The 25718-nt window shown below is 37.0% G+C and overlaps 1 protein-coding gene across 3 annotated transcripts in view; it reads left to right on the top strand.

Moving 5' to 3' along the window:
• The window catches only part of USO1 (USO1 vesicle transport factor), a 92461-nt gene that overhangs the window by 5225 nt on the left and 61518 nt on the right, over positions 1-25718 (top strand). For 2 of the 3 annotated variants that reach the window (XM_004280193.2, XM_033406509.2), the window contains exons 2-3: positions 22398-22484; positions 22562-22626. In XM_004280193.2, the coding sequence (XP_004280241.1) occupies positions 22398-22484; positions 22562-22626 (152 nt within the window). Of the gene's footprint in view, positions 1-22397; positions 22485-22561; positions 22627-25718 lie in introns of those variants that run through there. The other variant, XM_049709363.1, reaches the window with a different exon arrangement.

The following is a 25718-nucleotide window of genomic DNA, read 5'->3' as shown; positions in this document are numbered from 1 at the left end:
GGTGGCTTCTCTTGTCCCAGAGCACAGGCTCTAGGCGTGCGAGCTCAGCAGTTGTGGCTCCCGGGCTCTAGGCGCACGGGCTCAGTAGTTGTGGCTCATGGTCTCTAGAGCGCAGGCTCAGTAGTTGTGGTGCACAGGCCTAGTTGCTCCGTGGCATGTGGGATCTTCCTGGACCAGGGCTGGAACCCGTGTCCCCTGCATTGGCAGGTGGATTCTTAACCACTGCGCCACCAGGGAAGTCCCTACATGGCTCTTTTGAAGGTTTATTATGTATAGATTATTTGTATCATTTAAAATTTGCATACCAAACCATGTCCCAAAGAAAGTGAGTAGATGTACTTGAAAGGGTTCTGTTACTAAAGAAGTGTGTACTGAGTGATGGTCAAAAACAAACAAAAAACCTGATACTTATACAAGGTTTATTAAACAGGCACTGTGTTATGTTTTCAAATATTTTCAAGATGGAGATACAAAGTAAGTTGTGTTTGCCAAATCTAATTGATGATATACATTTTTTCCTCCAGGAAACCTTGTAGGTCTAGTGTTCTGAGGAACACATGTTGGTTACTATTGTCCTAAATGATATATCTTTTTAAAGGAATGCTGCATTTTAGAAGTTCTTCATTATCATCAGTTTTATGGAGTTCATGAAGTGTTGCCCATTTGGCTGCCTAAAAGACAAAGTAATTCCTGATGCTTTATGGTTTGAGAAGTAATTGTAATCACTGCTGAATTATCTTTTAGGAGCGAATGTAAGAATTTCTTATATAAATTTGTTTCTCTTTTTATACATTTATCTCTTATTATGTATACTGTTCTGTTTTTTGTGTTGTAGATATCATAGAAAAGACATGCTTATATTTTTATACCTCAGGCAGAAATGCCATAAACATTCTTTGTATAAAAAGTTAGTCACCTTTAATTTGAAAACTTTGGTAGTGTTAGACTTTGAGATGCTAGCATTTGTTATTTGGTAGAGAAGTTTCATTATGATGCCTTGCTTAAAAGGGTGTGCTTTTGGAAAACATGGTTCATTTCTGAGAGAAAGCATGGAGAATAAATGCAGTATATTATGTCAGCTGATTTATTGGTAATTGTAATGGAAATAGATTGTGTTAGGTTTATGGATTTATCTGCAGAGAGACTGTGTTTGACTGTAATGTTCCTACTTTTTTTTTTTTTTTTTTTTAGATTGTAATAATTTAGGTCATCTGAAGATAAGTCTGGCTTTTGCTTTTTTTTCTTTTTGGAAAATCTTCTCAGTAGTAGAGTTTGAGTTAAACCAAATTTCTAGCTCTTTTTTTGTATTTGAAAACAGTAATTTTTTTATTCCATTAAAACAATATAAATGAATTGACTGTTGATTAGCATGAATTATTTTAGTCCTATAGTCATGGTTGGGGAAGTTCTCTCCAAAAAAGTTATAACTATGTTTTAAGCTTCATGAAGGCAAAGTTATATCAAATAAGTTGGTATTAGGTGCTTGATAAATATTTGTTGAATAAATGATTGAATGGTTGAATTCAATTTTTTTAAATTGACATTCCTTTCATTTTTGCATGTCAGTTAAATAGTTACTGAATAGTAAAAAAAATATGGATTTCTATTAGGAATTGTGGGAAAATATTGCAAACTACATTATGTCAGTGTCTTTTAAATGTGGCTCACCAACGTAGTTTTATGCCATCTTCTTTTTTACCCTTTTTACTTCTCAGAGGTTTTTTAGTTTCACATTCCTCATCTCAGGTTTTTCTTTCCTAGTCACTCCTATTCCCATTACTTCTTTTTTGGCCTCCTTTGTGTATTACTGAATAAAAATAAATGACACTATTAGTAAGCAAAACAAACAAACATTAAATTTGGATTATAAGGTTATAATTCTGATTATGCCCAATTTATCAGTTATTAATGGAATTTTTTGTTCTTTTCATATTTTTCTTAATAAGTGGAATTGTGAACCTCACATGGCAATTACTGAAAACAAGAGTCCTGAAACATAGTCACCTGCATGAGGTTATACATATTAGTTTACTAAATAGCTTTTTATTTTATTACACAAAATGGCAAACAATACTAATAAGGTTTAAGTCTTCTTTGACTACCATCTCCAATTTCAGTTCTCTTTCCTGAAATAACCACTATTCTTAGTTTGGTATAAATCTTTCCAGACCTTTATGAATAATCATACAGTATAGAATGATATATTTGTATGAGCATATTTATCTCTCTTTTTCACAAATGATACACTGTTTATGGTGCTTTACAGCTTATCTTTTTCATTGATGGATATGTCTTAGAGATCTTTGCATGTTAAAACATACAGCTACTTTATTAGAAATTATTTAAAATATCAGATTTTTAGTTGCTTTTCTTAATTACACTATATCCTCTTCTAATAGACTATAAAAGCATCTTGATAACAGGATCCATATCTAATTCATCATTGTATTTATCTCTGATTAACTCTAATACCTAGTTAGCATAGTATGAATTAGTTGAAATACTGCTGTCTCTTAAGTTTTTCCTTCTTATCACCCCTTTCTGATCCTTTTAAATAAGATTAACTCTGGGTTAAATTTTACTCATACATATTTTTTCTCTTTAGAACTGTTTTTTGTTAATATGTAGTATTCTGTTGTTTAATGCAAGAATCACAAACTCAAATCCCAACAGTGTCAGTTGGGTAACATCATTGTTCAGTGAAGCAGGTCGGGTTAGAGAAGAGATCAGAGGTCTGGGATGAAACTGGAGCCTGCATGTCCTGCCTTGAGAGTGTAGCTAGTGCTCAGCTTCAGCCAGTTGTTGCAGAGAGCCAATTTAATGGCTTTGAATCCCGTCGCACCACATACTAGTTCTGTGAACTTGGACAAGTCACTTACCCACTGTGCCTCTGTTTCCTTATCTCTAAAATGTGGATAGTAATAGTGCCTATCAATAGGATTTTGGTGAAGATTAAATAAATTTAAAAGTATAAAGAATTTTAGAACATAGCTGGCACATAGTAAGTGCTATACATGCCATATTTTAACAGTTCTGTAATGCATTTTAGCATTTAAACATCTCTGAAGTCAGGTTGCATCTTGTAATTATAATTGGCGGTATTTCTTTTTTCTTGGCAATACATTTAAAAAATGGTAGATCTTATAATCATTGGCTTCTCAAATTGTATGAAATACAGTGTTAGCTACCATTAGCTAACAGGCTGATGTTTTTCAAGAAAAGGTAGAGGACTTCCTTGGTGGCCCAGTTGTTGAGAGTCTGCCTGCCGATGCAGGGGACACGGGTTTGTGCCCCTGTCCGGGAAGATCCCACATGCTGCAGAGCGGCTGGGCCCGTGAGCCATGGCCACTGAGCCTGCGCGTCCGGAGCCTGTGCTCCGCAACAGGAGAGGCCACAACAGTGAGAGGCCCACGTACAGCAAAAAAAAGAAGAGAAAAAGAAAAGGTAGAAATCTGGAGTTTTATATGAAGTCTTTTGATTTTGAAATGTTGGCTTTTAAAATTATTTTAAACACTGTATAGGCCAAATAGATTTTTTCAGAGGTTTATAGCAAATAACTACATTATTACTAAGTAGGTAAAATTGAGTATTTTTAACATATTCAAAGTTTTGAGTATTAAGTAGCCTTAGAATTTATCTAGTTTATTCTTCCATCTTGTAGATAACAAAACTGACTTAGAAAGCTTGTATTTAAGATAGTCAATCCTTGTTATTCACTGATTCTATATTTGTGAATTCACCTACACGCTAAAATTTGTTTGTAACCCCAAAATTAATACACGCAACACTTTCACACTGATTTGTGGACAGATGCAGAGTAGCAAAAAATCAGAGTCACTGATGTGTGCATTCCCAACTGAGGTCAAACAAAAAGATATTCTGCCTTCTTGTTTCAACTCTTATACTGTAAACAAGTGTCCTTTTCACAGTCTGTTTAGTGTCATGTGTTTTGCATTTCTGTGCTTTTTAAATATTTTTGCTGTTAAAACTGGCCCCAAATGTAGTGCTGAACTGTTGTCTAGTGTTCCGAAGTATTGCATAAGAAAGCTGTGATGTGCCTTGTGGAGAAAATATGTGTGTTAGATAAGCTTACTAAGGCATGAGTAATAGCGCTGGTAGCTGTGAGTTCAGTGTTAATGAATCAAGGGTATATATTGAATAAGATGTCTTTAAACAGAAGCACACGTTAAACAAGGTTATGTATTGGATCCATTGATGAAAATGTTACCAGGGACTCACAGGAACCTAGCACTGTATTTCCTTTAGGCACAGCAGTTCAGTGTCTGCTAATTCAGTGTTCATGGTGACTATAGAGCATAACTATTATGAATAACAAGAACCAACAGTGTTCAGAAAGTAGATGAACAGTGAGTCAATCAGGTGGTATGTTAGAGCAGGTAATAGAATCAAAGCAAAGTCTAACATATTCTGGAAATTTCTTTAAATGTTTGTGTTATTGAAACAGTAGTTGAAAAGATGCTTATTATAAATAATTCAAATCAGTATATAGTCTAAAGTTGCCCCTTTCTTCCTCTTTTCACGATCTTATTTCCCATTACCAGGAGTAATCTCTAATGAAGTTTGTTGTACGTCCTTCCAGAGTGTTTTCTTTGCATTTACCAATGTTTGTTACACAAATGAGTTTCTTTATGAGTGAAATAGTTATATTCATAGCTATTTGATTTTTTAAAATTTTAACAGTAGGTATTAGAATTTTTCTATTTACTAATCAATGAAAGTTGTTTTTTTTAGAGAGTTTTTAAAAATGTTTGTAAGTTTCTTTGTTTCAAACAAATAGACAGAAGTATCTTTTCCTGTTGTTACCAGTATTCTATTCTGTAACCTTACATATCCTGACTGTACAGTTGACCTTTGAACAACACCAACGCTCTGCACAGTAGAAAATCCTCCTGTAATTTAATTTATAGTTGACTCTGTGTATCCGCAGTTCCTCCATATCCTCATATCCTCGGATTCAACCAACCAAGGATCACATAGTACTGCAGTATTTGCTACTGAAAAAAAAGTATAAGTGGACCTGCGCAGTTCATAACTGTTGCTCAAGGGTCATAACTGTTGTTCAAGGGTCAACTGTATTTATATCTCTGTTGATTCAGGCAGAAAATCTGGGAAGGTTACTTGTTTGAAGTCTACAGAATGGTCATCTGAAATGTGGCGCCTTGGTAGTATGCTGTGATAATGAGTACTTTGGTAAAAGGCGTAGGGACAAATATTTCTGATTTTTTACTAAAGTAGACTGGATTAATTTTTTCTGTATTACAACTCATTCTTTTGATCAATAATGGCAGCAAAATGTTAACTGAAAAGGAGCAGGATGGCATTGAAATCTGTGGGATTTAAACTTGTACTTCCTTTTTAACGCTCCCGTCATGTAGGTAAGGGTGTTGAGGGCTAGGGCAAGAGTCTGTGACCTCAAAAAAATAGTAAATTTATAAATTTTGCTTTAAACTACTAAGTGGCCTCCTTGGTCGGATTCTGAGAGAGTGAGTGAGTTGCTAGCAACAAAAATCTCTCATCTCAGGATCCCATGTGGGACACTGAATAAACATATCCTTCAGCTCTAAAATACTGTCCTTTTTCCTTCTGATGGTAACATCCTCATTCACTCTGCTTCCCTACTTTTCCACTTGCTTCATTTTTGATACCAATTACCCACACGTCCGACTATATCCAAATCATTGCTTAACTTGGGACCTTCTGACCAGCTATGCTGCCCAAAGTACTACTTTCCACCCAGTCTCTGTCTTATTTCCCTAATCATTTCCCTCAGTGCACTTATTATTTTCTGTATTTATCTTGTTTTTAATTTATTCTGTTGTCTCCTTGCTATTATAATTTCATTTGAGTAGGTACCTTCTGTAGTGATTCACTGTTTCCCCAAAATAGAATTTTGCAGGGCCCAGCAAGATATTAAGCACTTTAATAGTATTTCTCAAACTGACTGTGGTGAAGAACCAGTTGGATTGTTTTTTTTCCCCCAATTTCCAATTCATCACAGACCAATACTTTTGTAAAATATAATAAAAATGAATTTATAGGAAAATGAAATGACAATACACACACACAACTCATGGACATACAATATACAAGCCCAATTTTTTTTTTTTTATTAAACAACCACAAAGGTATCCAGTTGTTATAGAAGTTTCTAATGCTTAGTCCCAGTTGCTTTCTTTTTTCTTTTCTTTTTTTTAAAAATTATTTATTAATTTATTTTTGGCTGCGTTGGGTCTTTGTTGCTGCGCATGGGCTTTCTCTAGTTGCAACCAGCGGGGGCTACTCTGTTGCCATGCACGGGCTTCTCATTGCGGTGTCTTCTCTTGTTGCGGAACACGGGCTCTAGACGCTTGGCCTTCAGTAGGTGTGGCATGTGGGCTCTAGAGCGCAGGCTCAGTAGTTGTGGCACACGGGCTTAGTTGCTCCATGGCATGTGGGATCTTCTCGGACCAGGGCTCGAACCTGTGTCCCCTGCATTGGCAGGCGGATTCTTAACCATTGTTCCACCAGGGAAGTCCTCTTTTTTCTTTTCTATTGAAGTATAATTGACTTATAATATTATGATAGTTTCAGGTGTACAGCATGGTGGTTTGGTATTTTTGTACATTACAAAATGATCACCACTGTAAGTCTACTTACTATCTGTCACCATGCAAAGTTATTGCAATATTATTGACTATATTCCCTATGCTGTACATTACATCTGTATGACTTATTTTATAACTGAAAGTTTGTACCTCTTAATCTCCCTCACGTATTTTACTCATCCCTCACCCCCCTGCTTAGTCCAATTTCTGAACTTAACCTTGTCACAAACCACTGCTCTCTGGTTGCACTGACCATGGCCCCGATGAGGGCAGCAGCACTCCAACATTTGTTGAATGAATGAATGAATGAATGAATCACCAACTTCAAGATTATGGCATGGAATTCTTCAGACGCTATTACTCCTTTGACTTTACCAAAACCAGAATATTCTGAGATATAGAAAAGTGATTGTGGATTCATATCAAACTTCAGCTAGCTTATTCAGTGATGCTTTTTGATTCTCTGATTCTTTTTTTTAAAAGACAAAAGAGACATTTGAATACATGCTTAAGGAAAAGCTGTAGAAGTGTGTAAAATGAAAAGTGTAAGTGCTCCATGAATGGGCATTTAAGGTCCTTCTGTTTTGTTTCTTTTTCTATTACAGTGCTGCAGTGGTGGTTCTTGTAATTATGACTGTACATGTGCATATATTGCCTTAGGACAAATTTCTAGAAGTTGAATTCCAAACAGCAGCTGTTTCAGACATTTTATTCTTTATTCTCAAGCCTCTTAAATTCATTTCTTTCAAATATTCTTTTGTCTTATCTATCTCTTCAGCCCTTCCCCATTTCCACCACCCTTAATGCCCTTTTTTTTTTACCTTATTTCTTGTCTGTTATAATGAGCTGACATATTTTTTCAGTAATCTCTTTCTGCTCCAGTTTCTCCTTATTATCTCAGCCAGATTAATTCTTTAAAAGTGAGTATATTAATTTCTGAAGTACTTATATATAGTGCTGACTTTTTCATAAATACTTGGTAGCTTCTGATTATAGCTTTCCCAGAGTAAAGCTCCAGCTCCCTTAGAACAAGGGACTACCCTGGCTGGGCAGTTAAGTCCAAGGCTTATGAGGGTCCTTACTGGTCTGTAGTGAAAGTGGAAGCTATTCACAGGAACTACATTACAGTGTTCCCCTATTTACAAAAAAGAAAAAAAATCTTGCAGTCCCTGTAGTTTGCAACAGGTGCTCAGGCTCCCATTTCTCTGCATAAGAGGCAATGTAGGATAGTAGAAAGTGTGTGGGCTTTGAAGTGAGACATCTGTAGCTCAGTTAGAATCTGGACTGTACCACCAAACTGGCAGGGTATTTTGGGGTGCATTGCTTTATCCCTGAACCTTAGTTTCCTCTCCTGTAAAACGAGTTTATTAGTTTAGGTATTGGATCAGCTGCTATAACAGAGGTCTAACCAAGATAAAAGTTTGTGTCTTTGTCCAATGAAAGTCCAATTAGAAGGCAATCCCTAGGATAGATTAGTTATGTTCCTCAGGGTGGTCCAGGGGCCCAGGTGCTGCTCTTTATCTTGTTCTGCCATCCACTAGGATGGTGCCCTTGTTTGAATTGTTGAAGGTGCTTCATTACCTGCAGGTTCAAGTTCCAGGCTGAGGGAAGAAGAAAGAGGAATGAAGAACAAATAGCTTCCTTTTAAGGACATGACTTGGAAGGTACAAAGAACTCATTGGCCAGAGTGTAGTCACTTTCTATGCCCAGGTGTAAGGAAAGCTCAGAAAGTAGTGTAGGTGGACAACCTTTGTGCCCAGCTAAAGCACAGAGGGTTCTAATAGCTAAAAGAATGGTTAATGAAGCACCATCATACTGCATTGTGTTGGTTTTTTAAGTCAGGAATAAATGGAATAATGGTCTTTGAAATCTTCAGTTTCTGAAGAAAAATTAAGTGTACTTGTGCTACAAAATTTTTTCTTGGTAAATGTCAACTGAAAAATATAGACCTGTGTTTGGCCTGAAACATGGCTGTCTTTGTAGGGTTTGGAACATATGTAATATTTTCCTTTCATTTGGTTTCCATTGTCTGTAAAAGGTTGCAACATAGCACTTTATTATGGAGAGATCACTTATTCAGAAACTTCAACTGTATGGAATATTATCAGGAGGTAATACGGCTTTCGCATAGCAAAAGTAGAAGTTGCGAAGTCCATGTACTCAATCTTGATTTCAAGCCTGAGTAATTTGGGGTTTTAGACATATTACTATCTAGCCTAATTATCAGATTTCTCACTCAGTAGCAGATTAAAATCTGCAAAATTTGAACTGTCTGTTAGAAACGTATATGATGGAAATGACAGCCAAAAGCCTGATAGGATAGAAAATTAATACAAAGGAGTCATAGAAGTTTGGTAATAATAAAGTTTGTTAAACATTTATTGAGCATTTATAGGTGCCAGGTACTCTGCAAAAACTTTTTTTTTTTTTTTTTTTTTTTTTGCAGTATGTGTGCCTCTCACTGTTGTGGCCTCTCCCGTTGCGGAGCACAGGCTCCGGACGCGCAGGCTCAACGGCCATGGCTCACGGGCCTAGCCGCTCCGCGGCATGTGGTATCTTCCCAGACGGGGAAGTATCTGAAATAGCTTAATTATGGTTCTGGATAAATAAGTTGTTCTTATATTCATATTTTACTCTTATTGGTTTGCAGTATGGTAATTGCCTTAAGTCACTAGAGAGAAAGTTCCGATTAAAATCCCCAATCGAGTGTGTCAATTATATCTCAATAAAACTGTAAGAAAAAATAAAGAAAAATAAATAAATAATATAATAAAATCCCCAATCAGGAAGAATATGTACTTGCCACTAAAACCCAAGTTTAATAAATAAAAAGCATGTTTATAGTATTTTTTTTGGCCGCATCACGTGGCTTGTAGGATCTCAGTTCCCTGACCAGGGACTGAACCCAGGCCATGTCAGTGAAAGCCCAGAATCCCAACCACTAGGCCACCAGGGAACTCTCAGCATGTTTATAGTCTTAAAAATAGTCTTGATACATATTTACCCAAACTCAGGAATGAATGGATTTTATTTCTATAATTGTAAATACTACACTTTAAAATAGTGATTAATTTTTAAGTTCCATTTTGCAACCTTCTAAAAAACACTAGTGATTTGCTTATTAATCAGAGTCAATTGAAGCAGAACATATAATTTGAAGTCATTAGAAATCTGTTTTTAGCTAACAGTTTAATCTTATATAATCCTTTTTCCCCCCCACATTATTTTAGATTGATCATCATTCCCAGAAATAAGAAGCATTTAAAATTATGGTAGGGAATTCCCTGGTGGTCCTGTGGTTAGGACTCAGCACTTTCACTGCCAAGGGCCCAGGTTCAATCCCTGGTTGGGGATCTAAGATCCCGCAAGCCACATGGCGTGGCCAAAAAAATAATAATAAAATAAAATTAATTTAAAAGGAAAGCTTTCACATTTTAGAAATTTCATTTGGTATATTATTTTAATAGAACAAGTATATATATGTATGTGCATAATATAAAAATTGTTCATAGATATATAAAATTTATAAACTCAAATTAGACCAATTTTCTTATTTGGACTATAAAATGCTATTTTCTACATTAAAATATGTATACACAATTATAAAATAAGAAATCATTTTCTATGCCTGGCATTCCTTCCTTATATTGTCTGGCGAACTACTCATCCCTTAATTCTTGATTCAAGAGTGTCATCCTCAATATACCATTCTTAAACAGTATCTGTCTTAGTTTATCTGGGCTGCTGTAACAAAAATACAATAGGTTTGTTGGTTTAAGAAACAAACACATTTCTCGTAGTTCTGGAGGCTGGGAAGTCCAAAATCAAGGTGCTGGCAGATTCTTTGTCTAGTGAGGGCCTGCTTCCTGGTTCATATACTGCCATCTCCAGTGTCTTCATGTGGCAGAAGGCATGAAGGAGCTCTTTGGGGTCTCTTATATAAGGGCACTAATCCCATTCATGAGGGCTCCACCCTCCCTCCCTTATCACCTTCCAAAGGCCCCTACCTCCTAATACCATCACACTGGGGGTTAGGATTTCAACACATGCATTTTGCAGGGAAGTAAACATAGCAGTTTCACTTTCAGGTAGAATTCACTACTTTTTCTTTTGCGCACCTGCTTTATAAGCATATACTTATATAACTTTAATTTGTTAGTGTAGTTTATTTACGCAACTGTCTTCCTGTCTAAGCTCTTTGTGGCCAGAGACCATATCTTATTTTGGTTAGCACAAGAACAAATACATACATGCTCAGTGTGTATTTATTGACTGAGTAATGACTGTGCATTCTAGTCTAAAAAAAAATGGACTTTATAGGCAGTAGGGAGCCATTGAGGATATTTTTATTATGTTAGTTTATTTTTATCAGTTAAGAGCAGATTTCATATTATTTTGATCAGCAGAGTAAAGATAGCATCTTTTAAAGATGAGTTCAGTCAGTCATGAAAATATCCTAGACATTCCAATAAAACACAAACCAGTTCACTTTATTCCATTATTACTCTTTTCTGCTTATAAAGGTAATACTTGTTCATTATCAAAATTCAAACATCAGAAATAATGTAGAAAATGAACATTTCCAGCAACCCACTGAAAGACAGTATGGTACATAGTCTTATTTTTTTCTATACATGTTCACATAGTATTTTTTTTCCTTTGAAAAATTATTTATTTCTATGTTCCTAACTTTCACTCTAGCAGTAGAATCACATTAATAATTCTTTTTTAAATTTTTTATTATAGTTGATTTAAAATGTTACATTAGTTTCTGCTGTACAGCAGAGTTAATCAGTTATACATATACGTATATCCACTCTTTTTAGATTCTTTTCCCATATAGGTCATTACAGAGCATTGAGAAGAGTTCCCTGTGCTATACAGTAGGTCCTTGTTATTTATTTTATATATAGTAGTGTGTATATGTCAATCCCAATCTCCCAATTTTTCCCTCTCCCTTCTTTCCCGCCCCCCGGTAACCATAAGTTTGTTTTCTACATCTGCGACTTTATTTCTGTTTTGTAAACAAGTTCATTTGTATCATTTTTTTAAATTGCACATATAAGCAATATCATATGATATTTGTCTTTCTCTGTCTGACTTACTTCACTCAGTATGACAATCTCTAGGTCCATCCATGTTGCTGCAAATGACATTATTTCATTCTTTTTTATGGCTGCATAATCTTTATTTATATATATATATATATATATACCACATCTTCTTTATCCATTCCTCTGTTGATGGACATTTAGGTTGCTTCCATGTCTTGGCTATTGTAAATAGTGCTGTAGTGAACACTGGGGTGCATGTATCTTTTCAAATTATGGTTTTCTCTGGATATATGCCCAGGAGTGGGATTGCTGAGTCATATGGTAGCTCTATTTTTAGTTTTTGTTTGTTTGTTTGTTTGTTTTCTGTATGTGGGCCTCTCACTGTTGTGGCCTCTCCCGTTGTGGAGCACAGGCTCCGGACGCGCAGGCTCAGCGGCCATGGCTCACGGGCCCAGCCGCCCCACAGCATGTGGGATCTTCCCGGACCGGGGCACAAACCCGTGTCCCCTGCATCAGCAGGCAGACTCTCAACCACTGCGCCACCAGGGAAGCCCTATTTTTAGTTTTTTAAGGAACTTCCATACTGTACTCCATAATGGTTGGACCAATTTACATTCCCACCAACAGTGTAGGAGGTTTCCCTTTTCTCCACACTCTCTCCAGCATTTATTGTTTGTAGATTTTTTGATGATGGCCATTCTGACTGGTGTCAGGTGATACCTCATTGTAGTTTTGATTTGCATTTCTCTAGTAATTAGTGATATTCAGCTTTTCATGTGCTTTTTGGGCATCTCGATGTCTTCTTTGGAGAAACGTCTGTTTAGATCTTCTGCCTATTTTGTGATTTGGGATTGTTTTGTTTTGTTTGCCGTTGAGCTGTATGAGCTGTTTGTATATTTTAAAGATTAATTTCTTGTCAGTTGCTCTGTTTGTAAATATTTTCTCCCGTTCTGTAGGTTGTCTTTTCATTCTGTTTATGGTTTCCTTTGCTGTGCAGAAGCGTTTAAGTTTAATTAGTTTATTTTCATATTTTCATTGTTTATTTTTATTTTCATTGCTCTAGGAGGTGGATCAAAAAAGATCTTCCTGCAATTTATGTCAGACAGTGTCTGCCTATGTTTTCCTCTAAGAATTTTATAGTATTCACATAGTTTATTAATGGTATAGTTTTAAACCAAAATGAGCTCATGCTAAATATACTATTAACTGTTTTCTTTTTTCACTTAATGTATCTTGGACATCTTTTTATGTCAGTGCATATGGATCTGCTTTACTCATTTGATTAATTGCATAGTGTATGTGTACTATATGTTAGTTAACTGTTTTCTGATTGGTGGATGAACCTTTAGATTCCATCCGCCCTTTCTTTTTTTCCCCAATAAACAGCATAAATTTATTGCTCACAGTTCTGGAGTCTGGAAGTCTGAGATCAGGGTGCCAGCATGGTTTGGTAAGGGACCTCATCAGTGTTACAGACTTCTTATTTATTATATCCTTATGTGATGGAAGCTAGATTTATTTTTTAGCTGTTAAAAATAATGCTACAAAGAACATTCTAGTATATAACATTGTGTATTTGTGGGCATTTTGTTTTCTTTGATTTTGGCTGCGTTGGGTCTTCATTCCTGCGTGCAGACTTTCTCTAGTTGCAGCAAGTGGGGGCCACTCTTTGTTGCGGTGTGCGGACTTATCATTGCAGTGGCTTCTCTTGTTGCAGGGCATAGGCTCTAGGCGCACAGGCTTCAGTAGTTGTGGTGCATGGGCTCAGTAGTTGTGGCTCATGGGCTTAGTTGTTCTGGGCATGTGGGAATCTTCATGGACCAGGGCTTGAACCGTGTCCCCTGCATTGACAGGCAGATTCTTAGCCATGGCACCACCAGGGAAGCCCCCTGTGGGCATGTTTTTAAAGGATAAGTTCCTAGAAATAAGAATGCCTGGTGGAAAGGGTATGAACATTTTAAGTTGTAATAGTTTTTGCCAAATTGACACTTTTTTAGGTTACTTTCCATCTGATAGAATATAAGCCAGTTCATTAATCTATGTCTTTCTCTATCCTGTATAGTTCTGTTTTTAAAATCATTTTATTGAAGATATAGAAAAGTACACATGTCATATACATAAACCTCATAACCTGAACACACCTATGTATCCAGCACCCAGATCAAGGAACAGGACATTACCAGCACCCTAGAAGTCCCTTTTGTGCTTCCACTCACTGCCCACCCCCATGAACAACCACCATCCTGACTTCTGATAGCTTAGATTAGTTTTGCTTGGATTTCTGAGTTATAAAAATGGAATCATATAGTATTAATATATGGTAGTATTAGTTTAATTTTTGTGAGACTGATAGATGAAAAATAACATCATTGCTATTTTAACGTATATTGAATATTTATCTTCATGATGCCGAAATTATTATCTTTGTGTATATCTTAAAGCATTTTAAAAAAATTAACAAGGCTCGGGACTTCCCTGGCGGTCCAGTGGTTAAGACTCCATGCTTCCAATGCAGGGGGCGTGGGTTTGATCCCTGGTCCAGGAAATGAGATCCCACAATGCCACACAGTGCGGCCCCCCCCCACCACAAAAAAATTAACAAGGCTTAAATGTTAGCATGTTAGAACACAAAACAAAAGATTGAAAGTGAAAACAAAGGAAACCCCCAAAATCTAGGATTATGATCATCTCCCTTCAATATTCCTAAAGCTAAGTGTCTCCCCCAGATTAAATAACCACCTTCAACAGATAATGATTAAAGAGCTTTTAGACATGGAAGTTCATATTCTGACACAAGTCTGTCTGTACACCAACCAAAGATGGGGCTGATACTAAAATGCAAGCATTACAGGGTACTGGGATGAAGTACTCTAAGCAAGATGGGAATCTCAGATTTAGAACCAGTGCTTGAGGTTTAGGGCTAGGAAAAAGCAGGAAATGCCTTCCTATTTTTTAGGTACCTCTAAACTACCTAAAAAAAAAAATTATCAAAAGATGTACAAGACCTGAGAAGCAAGAAAAACTACAATCCTGCAGCCTGTGGAACAAAAACCACGTTCACAGAAAGATAGACAAGATGAAAAGTCAGAGGGCTATCTACCAAATGAAGGAACAAGATAAAATCCCAGTAAAACAACTAAATGAAGTGGAGATAGGCAACCTTCCAGAAAAAGAATTCAGAATAATGATAGTGAAGATGATCCAGGACCTCGGAAAAAGAATGGAGGCAAAGATCAAGAAAATGCAAGAAATGTTTAACAAAGACTTAGAAGAATTAAAGAACAAACACCAAGAAGAATTAAAAAACAAACAAACAGAGATGGACAATACACTAACTGAAATCAAAAATACACTAGAAGGAATCAATAGCAGAATAACTGAGGCAGTAGAACGGATAAGTGACCTGGAAGACAGAATGGTGGAATTCACTGCTGCGGAACAGAATAAAGAAAAAAGAATGACAAGAAATGAAGACAGCCTAAGAGACCTCTGGGACAACATTAAACACAACAACATTCACATTATAGGGGCCCCAGAAGGAGAAGAGAGAGAGAAAGGACCCGAGAAAATATTTGAAGAGATTATATGTGAAAACTTCCCTAACATGGGAAAGGAAATAGTCACCCAAGTCCAAGAAACGCAGAGAGTCCCATACAGGATAAACGCAAGGAGAAACACACCGAGACACATAGTAATCAAATTGGCAAAAATTAAAGACAAAGAAAAATTATTGAAAGCAGCAAGGAAAAAATGACAACATACAAGGGAACTCCCATAAAGTTAACAGCTGATTTCTCAGCAAAAACTCTACAAGGCAAAAGGGAGTGGCATGATATTCTTTTGTTGTTGTTGTTGTTGTCCGCGGGCCTCTCACTGTTGTGGCCTCTCCCATTGCAGAGCACAGGCTCTGGACGCGCAGGCTCAGCGGCCACGGCTCACGGGCCCAGCTGCTCCGCGGCATGCGGGATCTTCCCGGACCAGGGTACGAACCTGTGTCCCCTGCATCGGCAGGTGGACTCTCAACCACTGCGCCACCAGGGAAGCCCAGCATGATATTCTTAAAGTGATGAAAGGGAAGCACCTACAACCAAGATTACTCTACCCGGCAAGGATCTCATTCAGATTCGATGGAGAAATCAAAATCTTTACAGACAAGAAAAAGCTAAGGTAATTCAGCACCACCAAAGCAGCTCTACAACAAATGCTAAAGGAACTTCTCTAAGTGGAAAACACAAGAGAAGAAAAGGTCCTACAAAAACGAACACAAAACATTAAGAAAATGGTCATAGGAACATATATATCGATGATTACCTTAAACGAGAGAGGGTTAATTGCTCCAACCAAAAGACACAGGCTTGCTGAATGGATACAAAAACAAGACCCATCTATGTGCTGTCTACAAGAGACCCACTTCAGACCTAGGGACACATACAGACTGAAAGTGAGGGGATGGAAAAAGATATTCCATGCCAATGGAAATCAAAAGAAAGCTGGAATAGCAATACTAATATCAGATAAAATAGACTTTAAAATAAAGAATGTTACAAGAGACAAGGAAGGACACTACATAATGATCAAGGGAACAATCCAAGAAGATGATATAACAATTATAAATATATATGCACCCAACATAGGAGCACCTCAATACATAAGGCAACTGCGAACAGCTCTAAAAGAGGAAATCGACAGTAACACAATAATAGTGGGGACTTTAACACCTCACTTACACAAATGGACAGATCATCCAACATGAAAACAAATAAGGAAACAGAAGCTTTGAATGAGACAATAGACCAGATAGATTTAATGAATATTTATAGGACATTCCATCCAAAAACAGCAGATTACACTTTCTTCTCAAGGGCGCACGGAACATTCTTCAGGATAGTTCACATCTTGGGTCAAAAATCAAGCCTCAGTAAATTTAAGAAAACTGAAATCATATCAGGCATCTTCTCTGACCACAACGCTATGAGATTAGAAATGAATTACGGGAAAAAAATGTAAATAACACAAACACATGGAGGCTAAACAATATGTTACTAAATAACCAAGAGATCACTGAAGAAATCAAAGAGGAAATGAAAAAATACCTAGAGACAAATGACAATGAAAACATGACAATCCAAAACCAATGGGATTCAGCAAAAGCAGTTCTAAGAGGGAAGTTTATAGCTATACAAGCCTACCTTAAGAAAGAAGAAAAATCTCAAATAAACCATCTAACCTTACACCTAAAGGAACTAGAGAAAGAAGAGCAAAGAAAACCCAAAGTTACCAGAAGGAAAGACATCATCAAGATCAGAGCAGAAATAAATGAAATAGAAACAAAGAAAACAGTAGCAAAGATCAATAAAACTAAAAGCTGGTTCTTTGAGAAGATAAACAAAATTGATAAACCATTAGCCAGACTCATCAAGAAAAAGAGAGGACTCAAATCAAGAAAATTAGAATTGAAAAAGGAGAAGTTACAACAGACCGCAGAAATACAAAGCATCCTAAGAGACTACTACAAGCAACTCTATGCCAATAAAATGGACAACCTGGAAGAAGTGGACAAATTCTTAGAATGGTATAACCTTCCAAGACTGAACCATGAAGAAACAGAAAATATGAACGGAACAATCACAAGTAATGAAATTGAAACTGTGATTAAAAATCTTCCAAGAAACAAAAGTCCAGGACCAGATGGCTTCAGAGGTGAATTCTATCAAACATGTAGAGAAGAGCAAACACCCATCCTTCTCAAACTCTTCCAAAAAATTGGAGATGAAGGAACACTCCCAAACTCATTCTATGAGGCCACCACCACCCTGATACCAAAACCAGACAAAGATACTACAAAAAAAGAAAATTAGGTACCAATATCACTGGTGAATATAGATGCAAAAATCCTCAACAAAATACTAGCAAACGGAATCCAACAACAGGTTAAAAGGATCATACACCATGATCAACTGGGATTTATCCCAGGGATGCAAAGATTCTTCAGTATGCGCAAATCAATCAATGTGATACACCATATTAATAGATTGAAGAATAAAAACCATATGATCATCTCAATAGATGCAGAGAAAGCTTTCAACAAAATTCAAAACGGATTTTTGATAAAAACTCTACAGAAAGTGGACACAGAGGGAACACACCTCAACATAATAAAGGCCATATACGACAAACACACAGCAAACATCATTCTTAGTGGTGAAATTTTTTTTTTTTTTTTTTTTTTTGCGGTACACGGGCCTCTCACTGTTGTGGCCTCTCCCGTTGCAGAGCACAGGCTCAGGACACGCTCGCTCAGCGGCCATGGCTCATGGGCCCAGCTGCTCCGCGGCATCTGGGATCTTCCTGTACCGGGGCACGAACCTGTGTCCCCTGCATCGGCAGGAGGACTCTCAACCACTGCGCCACCAGGGAAGCCCTCACTGGTGAAAATCGGAAAGCATTTCCTCTAACATCAGGGTCAAGACAAGGATGTCCCCTCTCACCACTATTATTCAACATAGTTCGAAGTCTTAGCCATGGCAATCAGAGAAGAAAAAGAAATAAAAGGAATACAAATTGGGAAAAAAGTAAAACTGTCACTGTTTGCAGATGACATGATACTATACATAGAGAATCCTAAAAATGCCACCAGAAAACTACTAGAGCTAATCAATGAATTTGGTAAATTTGCAGGATACAAAATTAGTGCACAGAAATCTCTTGCATTCCTATACACTAATGGTGAAAAATCTGAAAGAGAAATTAAGGAAACATTCCCATTTACCACTGCAACAAAAAGAATAAAATACCTAGGAATAAACCTACCTAGGGAGACAAAAGACCTGTATGCAGAAAACTGTAAGACACTGATGAAAGAAATTAAAGATGATACCAACAGATCAAGAGATACACCATATTCTTGGATTGGAAGAATCAATATTGTGAAAATGACTATACTACCCAAAGCAATCTACAGATTCAATGCAATCCCTATCGAATTACCAATGGCATTTTTTAGGGAACTAGAACAAAAAATCTTAAGATTTGTATGGAGACACAAAAGACTCCGAATGGCCAAAGCAGTCTTGAGGGAAAATAACGGAGCTGGAGGAATCAGGCTCCCTGACTTCAGACTATACTACAAAGCTACAGTAATCGACAATATGGTACTGGCACAAAAACAGAAATATAGAGAAATGGAACAGGATAGAAAGCCCAGAGATAAACCCATGCACCTACGGTCAACTAATCTATGACAAAGGAGGCAAGGATATACAATGGAGAAAAGACAGCCTCTTCAATAAGTGGTTCTGGGAAAACTGGACAGCCACATGTAAAAGAATGAAATTAGAACACTCCCTAACACCATACACAAAAATAAACTCAAAATGGATTCGAGACCTAAGTGTAAGACTGGACACTATGAAACTCTTAGAGGAAAACATAGGAAGAACAGTCTTTGACATAAATCACAGTAAGATCTTTTTTGATCCACCTCCTAGCATAATGGAAATAAAAACAAAAATAAACAAATGGGACCTAATGAAACTTCAAAGCTTTTGCACAGCGAAGGAAACTGTAAACAAGATGAAAAGACAACCCTCAGAATGGGAGAAAATATTTGCAAATGAATCAACGGACAAAGGATTAATCTCCAAAATATATAAACAGCTCATGCAGCTCAATATTAAAGAAACAAACAACCCTATTCAAAAATCGGCAGAAGACCTAAATAGACCTTCTCCAAAGAAGACGTACCGATGGCCAAGAAGCACATGAAAAGCTGCTCAACATCACTAATTATTAGAGAAATGCAAATCAAAACTACAATGACGTATCACGTCACACCAGTTAGAATGGGCATCATCAGAAAATCTGTAAACAACATGCTGAAGAGGGTGTGGAGGAAAGGGAACCCTCTTGCACTGTTGGTGGGAATGTAAATTGATACAGCCACTATGGAGAACAGTATGGTGGTTCCTTAAAAAACTAAAAATAAAATTACCATGTGATCCAGCAATCCCACTACTGGGCACATACTCAGAGAACCATAATTCAAAAAGACACATGCGGGCTTCCCTGGTGGCGCAGTGGTTGAGAGTCCACCTGCCGATGCAGGGGACACGGGTTCGTGCCCCGGTCCGGGAAGATCCCACATGCCGCGGAGCGGTTAGGCCCATAAGCCATGGCTGCTGAGCCAGCATGTCCGGAGCCTGTGCTCCGCAATGAGAGAGGCCACGACGGTGAGAGGCCCACATAACGCAAAAAAAAAAAAAAAAAAAAAGACACATGCACCCCAATGTTCACTGCAGCACTATTTACAATAGCCAGGTCATGGAAGCAACCTAAACGCCCGTTCGCAGATGAATGGATAAAGAAGTTGTGGTGCATATATACAGTGGAATATTACTCAGCCATAAAAAGGAACGAAATTGGGTCATTTGTTGAGACGTGGATGGATCTAGAGACTGTCATACAGAGTGAAGTAAGTTAGAAAGAGAAAAACAAATATCGTCTATTAACGCATGTATGTGGAACCTAGAAAAATGGTACAGATGAACCGGTTTGCAGGGCAGATGTTGAGACACAGGTGTGGAGAACAAATGTATGGACACCAAGGGGGGAAAACCGCAGGGGGGGATGGTGATGGTGATGGTGGTGTGCTGAATTGGGCGATTGGGATTGACATGTATACACTGATGTGTATAAAATTGATGAGTAATAAGAGCCTGCTGTATAAAAAAATAAAATTAAAAAAAATTATGTACAAGACCCAAGTAGAAGAAATCATACTCAGGAAAACTCTTTTTGGCTTGAGAAATTCTTTTAAGCTGAGAGTTCTGAGATTTATCTCTTCTCGGGAGATATTTATGTAGTTTTTTTCATGGTAAAAAAAAAATTGTAGTAGAAAAACTATCAACCAGTTATTTAATAAAGCAAAAACTTTATTATTTTCATTTTGGAAAGTCAATATAATTACTATGAAGTAAATACAATTTAAGGTAGGAATAATTTCAAAATGTGAGTAGGTAGAATGAATTAAATCAAAACGTAAAGCTAAGCTCGGTTGACATACTGCATTTGCATATGAAGAAATTCAAATCAGCATAGTAAAGACTTCTAGAAATCCTGCAGTGCAGAAACATATTTAATTTTTTTAAAAATAAATTTATTTACTTATTTTTGGCTGCGATGGGTCTTCGTCGGTGCGTGCTGGCTTGCGGGGGCTACTCTTCGCTGCAGTGCGCGGGCTTCTCATTGCAGTGGCTTCTCTTGTGGCGGAGCATGGGCTCTATGTGCGCGGGCTTCAGTAGTTGTGGCACACGGGCTTAGTTGCTCTGCGGCATGTGGGATCTTCCTGGACCAGGGCTCGAACCTTCTTCCCCTGCATTGGCAGGTGGATTCTTAACCACTGCGCCACCAGGGAAGCCCAACATATTTAATTTTGTATAACCTTGTGTTTCCCACTGGTTCTGTGATCATAGGAAGTCTGTTGATATCTTCTGGGACACTAGAAGTCTATAGAACATAATTTGGAAAACACTATATGTATTTAAGCCATTAATTTCAATACATAGGATGCAAAAGTTTGTGCTATGCCAAACTCATATTTATAGAATCTTACTAAGAACTGTCATTAAGGAATAAATAATAATAAAATAGTAACAAACTGTTAGAGCTGTAAAGGACCTGAGTATAGTGGTTTTAAAAACCGTTCTTTATCAGATGTTTTCCAAGTATTTTCATCTATTCTGTGGCTTGTCTTTTCATTCTCTTAACACTGTCTTTTGAAGAACAGGAGTGATGAAGTCCAAACTACCATGTTTTTCTTTTATCAATTATACTCTTAGTATGTGTCTGAGAAAACTTTGCCTACTTTAAAGTCACGAGGATTTTCTCTAGTGCTTTCTTCTAGAAGGTTTTATAGTTTTAAGTTTCCAAATTCTTTTTTAATGAAATTTTACATACACATACAGTTTGGTACTTTTACTACAGTGGACTCACAGTTTACATATAGCTTTACCACTTGCTCTTTTTTCCCCACTATTTATTAAATCACAGTATTTTCATGTCAGTACAGTTAATTTTTTTGAGTAGCTGCATAGTATTTAACTGAAGAATGTACCACAATTTATTTAGTTTTTCTTCTCTTGATGGACAGTTGTTTCCAATTTTTTCCTATTGTAAATAATGCTCCAAGGTTTATTTTAAAGTTCAGTTCAAGTTTTAATTCCTGCAAATTTATTAAAAGCTTGGAACATTTCACCCTTCTAAATTTTGAGGCACACTTTAAATTTTTGATAAACAGTTCTGACTTTTCTTGTTCAAATATATAGTGGAAACGTTAGGGTGTAGTTATGATGTAAACAATCGTTATTTTAATTTTTTTTATTAACTTCCCATCATATACCGTAACCCTAATGGATTATGCAACCCTCTTGGTTCAAACAGCTGTAATAGATATGTTTAGAAAGCTCTGGTTCTACTAATTTCTCCTAATTCCTCAATTTATATGACTTACTTTATTTGACTTCTCTTCCACCACTTCCATTTTTCAAGTCTCTGTGAAAAATCTATTTGATCTCTGTAACAAGATTATAATACTACCTAGTTATTTTGATTTGTGAAAAGACTATTTCCATGACATCCCATTTATTGATTTTTTTTCCAAATGTGTAAATTTGGGGGAAAATTTCATGTTTCTTTTTTGTTCTTTTTATTCTATTAATGCTATTTCATTTTTCCCTGACAGATCCAAAAGCTTTGTGATAGAGTAGCTTCATCTACTTTACTGGATGATCGAAGAAATGCTGTGCGTGCTCTCAAATCATTATCTAAGGTCTGTAACACTTTATCAGTTATTAGGTTTATTAAGTTGGATATTAGTTACTTAAATAACATTTTTCTTTTGTGCAGAAATATCGCTTGGAAGTGGGTATTCAAGCTATGGAACATCTTATCCATGTTTTACAAACAGATCGGTATGTCTCTACTTAATGATTTTTCTCCCTAATTTTTCTTGAAATTTTAATAAATTTGTTTTAGAGTCACTATTCCAGAAATGATTGACATGTTAAGGCTATTAAGTTTTTCCTTTCAGTTGTCATTTCAATAAACAGTTATTGGATACTAGGTGCAAACCACTGTGCTAATTAAGCATTAGGACAGACATAATCTCAACCTTCAGGGGTTGAAAGTTTTCCATTATATAAAAATATAATGAAGTTACTGCTAATTAACGGCTTAAAATTTGGAGTTTGAATTGACCAAATGAATGTGTTGATTTTCATTCAGATATACTCTAATGTACTGTTCTATAATATAATATGAATATTATGGTATATAAATTATCCAGACTTTGTTTTTGGGGGGAGAGAAATAAACTGTACTAATAGAATGATGTCTTAAGGGAAAAATCACTCAGCGTAGTTTTTGCTCTTTCAATTTCTCTTTAAGAGAGTATCTGCCTCTTTGGTTTTAATTAACAACTATACATGAATAACTTTCAAATCTTACCCCTAGTTAATAAATATATCCTAAAGCTTTAGCTGTTCAACAGACTTCTCTACCATATCAAGAGCTCTCAGAGGTATCTTAAATTATAAATGTTCAAAAGTTAATTTGTCTCTAGTTGTCCTACTCCTATTCCACACATCCCCCCTACCCACCCAATCCACTTCAACTGCCTTTTGACCCAAGTTCATCCCAGTTAGCACCTTTCCATTAAAACAGGAAACTGGAGGATTTGTGCTGAACTTATCCCTCTCCTTTACGCATTATGCCCATCCAGACAAAAAAGAAGCTGGAATCCGTGAATTTTCTTGATTTCCATTGTTGGTCTTAGTTCTGGCTCTCAATATTAATCACTTAAGCCATTTTCATAGCCGCTGTATTAGTTATCTATTGCTGCATAACATATTACCTCAAAACTTACTGGCTCAAAATAACAAATATTAATGTCACAGTTTCTGTGGATCAGGAATTCAGAAGTGGCTTAGCTAGGTGGTCTGGCTCAGGGTCTCTCATGAGGTTGCATGCAAGATGTCAGCCAGGAGTACAGTCATCTGAAGGCCTGACTGGGGCTGGAGTATCTGATTCCAAGATGGCTCACTAACACTGCTGTTGGCAAGAGGCCTCAGTACCTCACCTTGTTGCTCTCTCTGTAGGGCTGCTTGAGCATCCTCATGATATAGGAACTGGCTTCTCCCAGAGCAGGTGATCCTAGAGAGAGAACAAAGCCACAATGCCTTGTAGGACTTAGTCTCAGAAGTCACATATCATCAATCCCATCACATTTTATTTTATTAGAAGCAAGTAAATAAATACAGCCTACACTTAAAAAGAGAATTAGGGCCCACCTTTTGAAAGGAGCTGTATCAAAGAGGGTTTTTTGACATATTTTAAAACCACCACGGACTTCCCTGGTGGCACAGTGGTTAAGAATCTGCCTGCCAATGCAGGGGACACGGGTTCAAGCCCTGGTCTGGGAAGATCCCACATGCCGCGGAGCAGCTGGGCCCGTGAGCCACAACTACTGAGCCTGCGCGTCTGGTGCCTGTGCTCCGCAACAAGAGAGGCCACGATAGTGAGAGGCCCGTGCACCGCGATGAAGAGTGGCCCCCGCTCCCAGCGACTAGAGCAATCCCTTGCACAGAAAGGAAGACCCAACACAGCCAAAAATAAATAAATTTAAAAAAGAAAAAATACACCACTACCTCAAACTGTATTCTTTGCCTCTGATCTCTTTGTCCTTCCATTCATTTCAAGAATTTCATTTCATTTACATTTCTGTCTGAAATGTAAATCTTCTATCACTCACCTATTTAATGTATTTCACAGCTCCGTGCAGTGTGAAGTCCAAGTTCCTCAAACAAAGCAAAGCATATAAGCTTTTTAAAGATCAAGATGCTGCTTGTCTAACCTCATAACCCCTTTTTAAATTATATTTCAGCAATGCCCAGCTGCTTGTTCATACCAGTTAGAACCTTTTCTATCCTCCTCAGTGACCCACATTGGCTACCTTTCATATCCAACTAATTCTAATGTGTTTGAATAAATCCACTGGATATGTCGGGACTGTCTGTTTTATTAACACCAGAGTGGGCAACTGCAGTAGGCAGAGTAATGGTTCCCCCAAAGATATTTATATTCTATCAGCACAACCTATGAATGTTACCTTAGATGGCAAAGGGACTTTGAAGATATGATTAGGTTATGGATTTTGAGATAGGGGAGATTATGTTGGGTTATCCAAGTGGGCCCAGTATAATCCTGAGGCTTCTTAAAACTAGAAGAGGAATGCAGAAGAGGAGGTCAGAATGAGGTGATATGAGAAGATCTCAACCTGTCTTTGCTGGCTTTAAAGATGAAAGGAGGCCTCTAGAACTGGAAAAGGCAAGGAAATGGATTCTCCCTTTAAAGCCATCAGAAAGGAAGGCAGCCCTGGTGAGACCTTGATTTTAGTCCAGTGAGACCCATTTCAGACCTCTGACTTCCAGAACAGTAAGGTACTATATTTGTATTATATAAGCCACTGAGTTTGTGGTAATTTATTACAGCATCAGTAGAAAGCTAATAAAATAACCCAAGTTAGTTACCTGCTTTAAACAGTATTCCAAGTTATGAGAAAATGGGCCTTAGGTCAAAAAAACTTCAGTGTGATTATTATACATACATATAATTTTTCTTTTTTTTATTTCATGTGTCTTTATGTATACATTTTCTCACTGAGTCTTATAAAGTTGGTAATGAAACGACTAACATCTTGATATGGAAAACAGAATCTATGTAAAGTGGCCCTTATTGTCATTTTTAGTGCACAGTAGAAAATAAATGTGTAGATACTCTTGATATAAAGGTTAAGAAATATATTTTTTAAAACATTTATAGCACATTTACTATGTGCCAGGCACCATGTTTAGAAATAAGGTATACCATATAGCCTGGTGAATGTGTGAACTAATAATTGATCACGTTAGAGGCTGATGGGTGTTTTATTATGACCCTTAGGCAACAAACAAAGCCAAACTTCTCTGAGCCTTCTTGTGTTTCATTCCTTCTCTTGTGCTAAATT

Source organism: Orcinus orca, chromosome 4 (genome assembly GCF_937001465.1).
Source record: "Orcinus orca chromosome 4, mOrcOrc1.1, whole genome shotgun sequence".
Taxonomy (NCBI): Eukaryota; Metazoa; Chordata; class Mammalia; order Artiodactyla; family Delphinidae; genus Orcinus; species Orcinus orca.
The sequence above is the reverse complement of the archived record's forward strand: the minus strand, read 5'-3'. Positions and strand labels throughout refer to the sequence as shown.